Genomic DNA, 10,322 nt, shown 5'->3' with positions numbered 1-10,322 from the left:
TTCTAAACAGGTAATTCACAGACTGTGCGTATGAAAATGTGGTAAATCCAAGGTCAAGTTGAATTTTTCCAGCAAAAGACACTGAGAATGATTTATTGAGTGAAACAGTTAAATAGCAGGATAGCTGTGCTTTGTCTCATGCCAAGGGAACTAACCCCTCCTCCCTCTCCTTGTCCTCAGGTTCAGTGGTAAATATGAACATTTGTCAACATTTGACAACTCCTTGGGACATCATGAATTTGCTGGAATCTAGACCACAGAGCACTTGCAATAGCGCTTTTTAAATTCTAATTTAATTTAAATTAAAGAAAAAATAATCTCATCCGGATTAATCGTAGTGATGGCTAGCAAGAGAAAATCCACGACTCCCTGCATGATACCAGTAAAAACTCTGGTGCTTCAGGAGACTGAGCTGGAGGCTGCAGAAGACGATCGTGAAGGAACACAACAAGATGCTCCCGCAGAAGGGCCGGCAGCCAGCGATGCTGGTGCCAGCAACAGCAACAGCGGAGCCTTGTCTAACGGGCACCGTGGCATCGCTGAGGGCGATACTTTTGTCTGCAAGTCTTGTGACTTCGGGTCTCAAGACGTTCATCATTTCTTCGCGCACCTGGACTCTGAGCACTTGGACTTCAGCAAAGACCCCGCGTTTGTGTGCGTTGCCTGCAACTTCCTGGCGAAGAGCCACGAAGGGCTCTCGCAGCACAACGCAGAGGCGCACGCTGGCGAGACGAGCTTCGTCTGGAGGCTGGCGAAGCAGGACAATCGGACGGCTGTGGAGCAGAGTCTCAGCGATGCCGCCAGCAGCCACGACCTTCCGGGAGAGGTCCCCGAGGAAGTGGCGGATGGTCAGTCTGAAATTATCATCACCAAAACCCCCATCATGAAGATAATGAAAGGCAAACCCGAGGCCAAAAAAATCCACACGCTGAAGGAGAATGTGTCCAGTCAGTTGGGCGGAGAGTCGGAGGCAAAAGACGGAGAGCCTTCCTTCGCGAACGGGCCTGTGCCGGTCAGCCAGCCCACCGCGAGTTCGACAAAATCATCTCACGTAGTGAACGGCTCCATCCTCGGAAACGTGCCCGTTCTGCCAGCGGGTGTTGCCCAGCTTGTTTCACTGCAGCAGCAGCCACCCTTGCACCAGCAGCTACCCACATCCAAGTCCCTTCCCAAGGTGATGATCCCCCTGAGCAGCATTCCCACATACAATGCAGCCATGGACTCCAACAGCTTCCTGAAAAACTCTTTCCACAAGTTCCCCTACCCCACGAAAGCTGAGCTCTGCTACCTGACCGTCGTGACCAAGTACCCAGAAGAGCAGCTGAAGATCTGGTTTACGGCCCAGCGGTTGAAGCAGGGCATCAGCTGGTCGCCGGAGGAGATAGAAGACGCCAGGAAGAAGATGTTTAACACGGTCATTCAGTCCGTGCCGCAGCCCACCATCACCGTGCTGAACACGCCGCTGGTTGCGAACCCCGGCAGCGTCCCGCATCTCATCCAGGCCACTTTGCCGGGCCACGTGGTGGGGCAGCCGGAGGGCACGGGGGGACTGCTGGTCACACAGCCCATAATGGCCAACGGCTTGAAAGGCACCAGCTCCTCCTTCACCCTGGCGGTGACGACGGTTCCCAAGCCCCAGCCGGCGGCACAGCACAGCACGGTGAGCTCCGGCAATGCCTCGGCCGTGAAGGTGGTGAACGCGGCCCCGTCGGTGCTCACTGCCTGCCCCGCCATATCTTCGCAAACCTTCCTGGACCCCAACGTCTACAAGAACAAGAAGTCCCACGAGCAGCTGTCGGCCTTGAAAGGCAGCTTCTGCAGGAACCAGTTCCCCGGCCAGGCTGAAGTCGAGCGGCTGACCAAGATAACTGGGCTGTCCACGAAGGAGATTCGCAAATGGTTTAGTGACAGGAGGTACCATTACAGGAACGTGCGAGGCGGCAGAGCCATCTTTCCCGGAGACAGTGCTCTCGATTCTCTGCCCGAAATACCCTTTGACGTGCCGCCCAAGGGAGCGGAGCTGACATCTACAGCCGCGGCAACGCCTGTCACCCATCACCCGACGCGGCGGCAGGCCTGGCACCAGACGCCCGACTTCACGCCCACCAAGTACAAGGAGCGCGCGCCCGAGCAGCTCAAGGCCCTGGAGAGCAGTTTTGCACAGAATCCTCTTCCTCCGGACGAGGAAGTGAATCGCCTGAGGAGTGAGACGAAGATGACGCGGAGGGAGATCGATAGCTGGTTCTCGGAGAGGAGGAAGAAGAAGGTGGCGGAAGAGAACAAAAAAGCAGAGGAGGCAGTTCAGCAGGAGGAAGAGGAGGCTGAAAACGGCTGCGGGGAAGGAGAAGACTCCTCAGATGACCTGAGGGCCTTGAGTGAAAACGGCTCGCTCGATGCCTCTACCAACAACCCAAACTCGGCAGAGCGGAAGGTGAGCCCCATCAAAATCAACCTGAAGAACCTCCGGGTGACGGAGTCCAATGGCAAGAACGAAGCGCCGGGCATTGCCACGAGCGAGAAGGGGGACGGCGGCTCCAGCCGGCCGCCCACCCCTCCGAAAACCAAACTGAACTTCAAAAAAACAGCCCAGCAGCGGCACTTGCTTAAGCAAATGTTCGTGCAGACGCAGCGGCCGACGAACCAGGAGTACGACGCCATCGTGTCCCAGACGGGCTTGCCGCGGGCTGAGGTCATTCGCTGGTTTGGAGACAGTCGGTACGGCTACAAGAACGGGCAGCTGAAGTGGTATGAGAACTACCGGCGCGGCATCTTCCCCCCGGGCCTGGTGGAGGTGAGCCCGGCCGGCAGGGAGGTGCTGGAGGACTACTACAAGCAGCACAAGGCGCTGCAGGAGGACGACGTGCCGAGCCTCTGCGAGCGCGCCCAGCTCAGCGCCCAGCAGGTGAAGGTGTGGTTTGCACTGAAGGCGGAGGAGGAGACCAGGGGCGCCTCTGAGGATGCCCTCTCCAGCACCAGCGAGCAAACGGGAAGCCAGAAGGGGCCGTACGACGCCTGCTCGGAGGTGTCGGAGAACAGCGAGCCCTGGGAGCCGGGCGGCCCCGAGGGTGGTGCCGAGCCCCCCGGTGCCCCCGTGCAGCCACCCGCCACGCAGCTCGGTAAGGGCCCCCGGGCAGCTCGTGTGAGGTCTCCACGGGCAGGGTTGGGTGAGCACGAGGCACTGAGTGCTCCAGGTGGGGGTTTGGTGCCCGGGCTTGCTATTTGGGGTTTAAATCAAGGAAGCGGTGAGGGACATCCCCCCGGTAAGGGGGGATCAGGGAAGGGGGAGAAGAAGGTCTGGCAGGGTGCCACAAGCTCTGTTCTGAAGCCAAATCCTGGCTTTAGGAGCAAAACCAGGGGGAGTGCCCTGTTCCTTCACCTACCCTGGGGGAAGGTGGCCCTTGGGTTTATTTGTAAAAATATTTATTTGTAAAAATATTTAGGAAGGAAGGGGTCCAGCTGCTGTTTCCCATGTCTTCCCCCGGCTTCTCCCATGTCTCCCCCTGGCCCCAGGCAGCACGGTTAGCCCGTGGGTGCTCTCGCTTCCTTGCCTGTGCAGACAAAAGCCTCCTCCCTTCCCTCTCCTGCTGCCCACTGCGAGCTGCTGCCGGCTCTCCAGACGTGAGCATTGTCATTTTAGCAGGGCTTGGGCAGCGCAGATAGAGACTGCAAGGAAGGAGGGGACAGGGAGAGATGGAGTGGCATTTACAGCTGCTGGCCCTACCCCTCCTCCAGGGCTCGTTTTTGAAAGGCGTGCGTGGAGGAAAGGAGAGGTGGTTTCCAAGCCCTCTGTGGGCTCTTTGGAAATGCAGCTGGGGGCTGTTTCCTCCCTGGCAGAGCTCCCACCAGATGGGGATGGCCGAGGGCTGCACTCGCCCTGTCCTGCTGCACAGCCCCTCGCCAGCCAGCATCACCTCCTCCCACCAGCATCACCTCCTCCCACCCGCTGCTGCAGCCCCGCTGCATGGCTTTGGGTCCTCCCACACACCTCTGCCAGGCCTTTAAAAAAAAAAAATAGTAAAAAAATCATTGGTTCCCTTCCCCCTATAATTCAGAGGAAATGAAGTGTGGGTTTGAGTGGGACTTGCCTTTATTGCAGCTGAGAAATCTGGATGTGCATCGCCGGGAAGCAGCTGTGGCCAGAGGAGTGGGCTGGGAAATAAGTGCAGCAGAAGGTTTGGGGAAGGGTTGGGGGTGGCTGTGTCCTTGCTAGCACCCTCCAGATGTGGCTTTTTGCCACCAGAGTGACGTTCTGTGACCCCACGAGGCTTGGAGGTGCTTGGCAAGGGCATGCAGCTCTGCAGGCTGCATTCCTCCTCCGTCCTGCTGCTGGCCAAGACTGTGGCCCTGCTCCCACAAGGATTTCAGCTTTCCTGCCCCCATCCCAACACTGAGCTGCTTGGGGCTGGCTTTGCTCTGCAGCTGCCTCCATCAGGCCTCTGCTTTTGCTATCACGAGGTGCACCTGCACCCCCTGCTCCCCGCCCGGCACCGCTGCCTGCATTGCAGGCACCTGCGGCGTGCTGGAGCATCTCTGACACCTGTGTTGTTGTGTTTGTTTTTTTTTCCAGAAACAGACTGAACTCAAACCACCTGCCCCAGAGGATCCACTCTTACCCATGAGAAGAAGTTTTTTGGTCTTTAAGACCATGGGCTGGCCTGATACAAACCTCAGGAGCAGGACACGGTGATAAAGCACTGCCAGAAATGAGACCTTTGAGTGCAGCGCACGAGAGAGAGTGCGTGCAAAAACTGGGCACCCAGTGCAGAGCTCTCTGGGCCAGCCTAGGAGACAGCTGAGAGCTGGCAGAGGTGGGGGCCGTGAGTTGAGCTCGCACCCAGGAAATAGGATGCTCTTGTTTGCTTTCCAGTGGACAGACTTTCAGATTTCATACTCATATACCGATGCCTACAGCTGCCTATACAAGCATAACGAAATCTCAGACATTGTGTAAACAAGGTCATTGCTTAGATATGGACTATCATGGCACAATACATTTTTTTTTTTTTTTCATCTGCCCATTAAGGTGTTTGTTCTCTAAAGGCTGGCATGGCTGCCTCGATCCTCCCTGCCTTTTTTGGTCCTTAAGCCCTGGCAAGGAAGGGTTGTGCAGGGTGTGTGTGCACAGGTGTGTATGTGTGAGCGTGTGCGTTAGGAAAGGAAAAGGACCTGAGAAGAAAGCTGCCAGTCTTGCATTAAGTCAGGTAGGACTTCAGTGAGGCGTTCATCCACATGGATGAGGTTAGATTTGGCATTGCATTACTCTCCAATAAGTAGCAGGTCCAAGACCCCAAAAACCAAGGAGAGGCAGTTCGGTGTCATTTGCCCCTTGTTGGCCAAAATATTTTTCCTTTCACTCTTGGAGACCGACTGCAGCAGGCTGTTAAATCTCCAAGTCTCCCTTTAATCACTGAGAACTAGCACATAATAATTTTTCCATCCTGACCTGGAATCCTTTTCATTGTTCGGAGAGAACAAGCTGTTCTTCAGAGAACAAATAGGGAGAATATGCAGAGTTGCTGCAAGTGGTTCAAGTTATTGTTGTCTCCAAGGGATCTGCGAGGCAGCAGCTCTTCTGCAGTCAGGAAGTTTCCCTCTTTCAGCCCTACACAACTGATCCTCCAGCAGCAGCAATGATAACTTCAAGTATTTGCTCCGATATTTTTTTTATTTTTATTTTTTGGTCCATCCACAGTAGTTTTGGCTTCGTGTGAAATAGCAAAACAATTTCCCAGTTCGCTCTCCTGGTTCCCAGAACCTGTAGCTTTTTCATGTGCATGTGTTGTCTTGGGTGGTTGCTGCATGATGCAACTTAAGGCTTTTTTTAATATTCCTTTCTAATAGAAAACAAGGTCTAGGAGAGCACTTTTGAGCTATGAGTCTAGCCAAATGCTGTGTCAGACCATCCTGTCATAAACTAATCAAATCCCAGCTCAAAATTGGTTCCATGTCTTGCCTTCGCTTTTGCTCTTGGAAGGCGATTCCAGAACTTCACTGCCTTTGAATGGTTAGAAACTAGAAACTTTCTTTAAATTTCTAGTTTGAATTAATTCGTGGCCAGTTCGTTCCTGGTTTGTTTTGGAGCCAACATTGTCCTTTAACTTAAATAGTTTTTGGTGTTTATCCGCTGATGTATTTATGGAGAGTAGTCGTAGCTCCTTATTTTTGCCAAACTAACTCAGCCAAGCTTTTTCTGTAGAAGGTTTTTATTTAGTGAGAGCTTTTTAATGTGGGAGACTTTATTGTTGGTGGTAAATGATATTTATTAGAAGGGTGGGTAGCAAGCCCCAAAGGATCAGATCCAGAGATTTACAAAAAATCTGTTTTAAAAACAAAAAGCTCTTTCAGAACCTCTTCCAAAGATGGTGTCTGATTTCTACCTTTAATTGCTTTTGCTTTTCTTTCTTCGTCCCCTCTTTACGAGGCTGCCTTACTGACATGTTGGGAGAGGCTCCATCTGACAAGCGCTGCAGGGAGCGTTTCTCTCACCGACGGTACGTGCCTGCCCCGTAGGTGCCTGTGCTCAGACGCCTGCACTGTAACCGCCCTTAGCAGCCAGACGAATCCTCCCCAAAATGCCACGAGCTGACAGCAGGCTCCCTAAATTTCTCTCTTTAGCAGCACTGCTGCCGGCCATGCCTCGGTTCGAGGCAGGGCCAGCAGCAGCACCACCTCCGCCTCGCCTGGGCTCGTCGCCCTGAGGCTCCAGACCTTTTGGGTGAAATCCTTCCTGCCCTCAAGCTCCAGGGGCGATGGGGGAAGCAGGGTGGTGCTAAAGCCGAGGGTGCTGGGCCTGGGAGCCTTGTGGCCTGAGAGTGTGAGTGTGTGTTCACTGTTGCCTTCAGAGAACAAATACAGGTAGGTAATTTACTCTCTATTGCCTATGTACATGCAGGTTTATTTAAGTACACATATATACAGTTCAGATATGCCATAGATTCTTTATCGCATTAAGATGTACATTAAAAATGTACACTTCTACTAACTACTTGCTATATAAATATGTTGGAAATGTAGTTTGCCCATTCAAGGTGATTTTCTGTGGGATTTTTGGTGTACACTTTAAAGGCCTGTGGCTGAGTGGAAGAGTGGTCCCCACTCCATCTACAGAAATGCTTAAGGACGATGGTGTGAACTGGTCCCTTTGAACCTTTTTTCCATGCACTAGCTGAATGTTTTGCACTTGGATTGTATTGGCCAGTTTTCCAGAAAAAAAAATGAAAAGAGAAGTCTTGTGAGCTGGAGAGAGAATTTCCCGGTGTACACAGAAAAAACAGCCTTGAGGGTTGGAAGCTGCTGAGGTTTTTGAGCTTTGTCTGCATGCATTCATACAAGCACAGCAGGAGTTTTCTTTCTTTTGGGTCAGAGGAATTTAAAAAAGTGGTTCCATGCAGGCTCCCCTCGTACGCAAAGGCCGAGCAGACGGGCTGGCAAGGCTCGTTGCGTGGGGAGGGTGAGATTTAGGGACAAAAATCAAAATCAAAAAGTAATCGTTTGCTTTCTAACTCACACATTCCTCGTTATCTGCATTTTTAGTTGACTTGAAATCTCTATGAAAGGATAAGCTGAAGCGTTGAGGGTTTTAGCTCTGTGGTCTTCTGTTTCCCTATCACACCTTTTTTGAAGCTGAAGAGAAGCAGGTGTCATCTCCAAACAGACTCAGGTTTTGGTGCAGGACATTACAAATAATATGTTTGCATCTGAAACTGAAAGAAATAATTGAGAGGTGGCTCCACAGTCCCAGCAGCAGCTCTTCTGGTGGTAAGAGGAAGCATCACCACGATTGTACACTTAGTGTCAATTTTTATCATCATCTAATCAAAGATGACTATCTTGACTTGAAAGGAGGAGTGTAAGATAGAGGTCATGTAGCCAGCATCGGTAAGGAAGGGAATTAAGTTCTTCACCTCCATCAGCTGTGTGCAAGCTCAGGCTTGATAAGCACAGTAGTAAGCATCATTTTTAATCCACGTGAATCTTGTTACTTCTGTCTCTGAGGCTGCTTAGATTAAGGTCACAATCCAATTGCTTAATAACCTGAAATCCTGATTTGTGCTGTGCCTGGCTCACTCACAGAAAGGGCTGCTGGTTCTCCCAATGCAAGGAACAGAGTTGCTTTATCCATCTGTATCAGCAGGCCAAGCTGTTTGATTTCTAGCCATAGCTCTGTGTTCTATTTGGGTAGCTAATTTTTCTGTTCCTTAAGTAGCATCCTGGAAATCATTATTTTTATTTTATTTTTTTTAAGCAGAACACTAAACAAACCATGATTTACAGGCTTCTATTTCCTGAGAGCCATTATTCCTGTTTGCCTGAGAGCAGAGCTCTGCTGCACATCAGGCTCGCAGCCCTGGCAAGAGGAGAGGACACAAGTGCTTGCTTCAGTGCACGGCATGCTGCGGTCAACGTCAACACACAGAGCTCCAGCTGCAGGTATTTAACGTGTCTGCTGTCCCCTCCCTGCCGGGGGCTTCTCTTGGGCACCAGCAAAACCAGGAGCTGCTGGCAGCTGTGATTTGAAACCCAGTCAGTCGCAGAGCTTGATGCAGAGCCTTCACCTGGCAGAGCAGCGCTCGTGCAGAAGCTGGAGCTGCGATGTGTCTGTTCGGATGATTTTTGCTAGGCTGGTTTTCCATTTAGGGTTTTGGCTATTTTTATTTTTATTTTTTAATGTAAAGCAACAATTTCTGGTCACAGGGAGAAGTTTTTGCACTCTTCCCTCCCTTTCCGTCCCTCTTGTAGAAACAGTTCAGAGGAGCCCTGGTGAGATGATGGTTGGAACCTGGGGTCACAGGGAATCAGAAGAGAAAGATGATTTTCAGCACTTAGGCACAAATTGGCAAGTTAAGGTGATACTACACCTGTCAAATGGGCAGTATTTAAAAGGTTTTTAAACATCTCTCTTCTGTTTCCCAGATTAATTTTGGCTCCGCTCTTTTCAACTCCCATCGGTGGCCTGATGTGATCGGCTCACTGCAGTAACCTCCATTTTAACTTCTCAGTTGATCACAACCAAGGGGGAAAGATCAGGCAATACTCAAAAGTGGGTGTGGGAGGGACTTGCAAGCTGTACCTTTTCTTGCAAGTTTAGTTTCTGCTGTATCTTTTACTGGCAGTGCTCCCTGCCAGGAATGCTGGATTGGCATCACAAAACTTTAAAGCAGAGCAAGCAAGTGCTGTTACCTAAGAAGGAGTGACTTTTATTTATATTTTTTCTTGTTGCCTGTTCCAGTAGAGTGCTCTGTTGGCTGCCCTTGGCCATATTTTGATGGCACTACTAAAGCCAGTTTTTCCCTTTACCGATGGAGGGTGGTTTTAGGAGAACTCTTGCTCACTGGTGCTAGTGAAGGTCAGGCTAGGAATCCATGGCATAGAAAACTTCTTGCTAAAAATTGCACTTTCTGTCTGCCCCATCTGGCTGGTGGTGTTATGGGTACGTGGCTGTGACTCCCCTTGCACATACTAACATTGCACTAAAAGAGAGACTTTGGGAACAGCGTGTTGATCACTTTGTTTCTCAGCAGACCACAAAGTCAGCCTAATGGGGTCTCTTTTTTTTTTTTTTTTAATTATTATTATTTAGAAATCATGCTGGTGCTGAATGACCTGGAATTTTTTTTTTTTTTTTTTTTTTTGCTTGGATTTATCCAAAAGAAAAATGTAATTGTAGCTGCAACGGGACCTTTCATAAGGGTGGCCGTGTAGCTGGGGCGCGGAGCAGCGGCTCTGCTGCGTGAAACCGTCTTTGTACCGGGGCGGTGCGGGGGGTTCCCGGGGGTTCTTATCGTGTTTTTTAAGACCACAATTTTTGTTGGTCACCTTGGCAACCGTGTGAGACAGGAAATAGTTTTTACTTTTGGTAAAGGTTTTAAAGAAGAGAAAAAAAAAAGTGAAGCTGCCTGTGATTGTGGGCTGTGGCTATTACTAGGGCTAGGGTAGCTTGTACCTGCTATGGACTTTACCTGCTCTTATTCTGAGGGCACAAACTCCCTGTAGCAACAATGCCACTTCTGAGAAGTGAACGGCAAGTTTCCCTTCCTTTTGTATATGTGGATGTGAGGGTGGGCGAGGGGAAGCGCTTGCTTGTACAGTTTGTTGAAATGAAACCAGACATTTTTGGTTGTTCCTAAATAAAGAGCGTAAAATACGAGCAAGAGTTGACTGGTGATTGCAGGCCTGCTTGGGCTGTAAAGGTGATACAAAACAGAGCAATCCTTCCCCCAAAACCTCCCTGGGCAACATCCCCTGCTCCTGCTCTCACCTCTTTGAGTGAACAGCGTTGAATCTGGGGCTATTTTTTTCCCCATGGCCTTAACCTCAAGGTG

General features: G+C 50.8%; 1 protein-coding gene across 1 annotated transcript; it reads left to right on the top strand.

The window, feature by feature from the left end:
- The first annotated feature begins 244 nt into the window (after positions 1-244).
- ZHX3 (zinc fingers and homeoboxes 3) lies at positions 245-4,635 on the top strand. Its single transcript, XM_084296638.1, has 2 exons — positions 245-3,116; positions 4,568-4,635. The coding sequence occupies exons 1-2, from the start codon at positions 341-343 to the stop codon at positions 4,576-4,578; spliced, it is 2,787 nt and encodes a 928-aa protein (XP_084152764.1). The 5' UTR covers positions 245-340; the 3' UTR covers positions 4,579-4,635.
- The last annotated feature ends 5,687 nt before the right edge of the window (positions 4,636-10,322 follow it).

The sequence above is a fragment of the Netta rufina genome (assembly GCF_964035555.1).
Source record: "Netta rufina genome assembly, chromosome: 16".
Lineage (NCBI taxonomy): Eukaryota > Metazoa > Chordata > Aves > Anseriformes > Anatidae > Netta > Netta rufina.
Note: the sequence above shows the minus strand (reverse complement) of the source record. Positions and strands in the feature narration are given on the sequence as shown.

Bases quoted from the DNA above. Each gene is read 5' to 3' on its own strand.
- ZHX3 (XM_084296638.1), top strand. From the start codon at position 341: ATGGCTAGCAAGAGAAAATCCACGACTCCCTGCATGATACCAGTAAAA.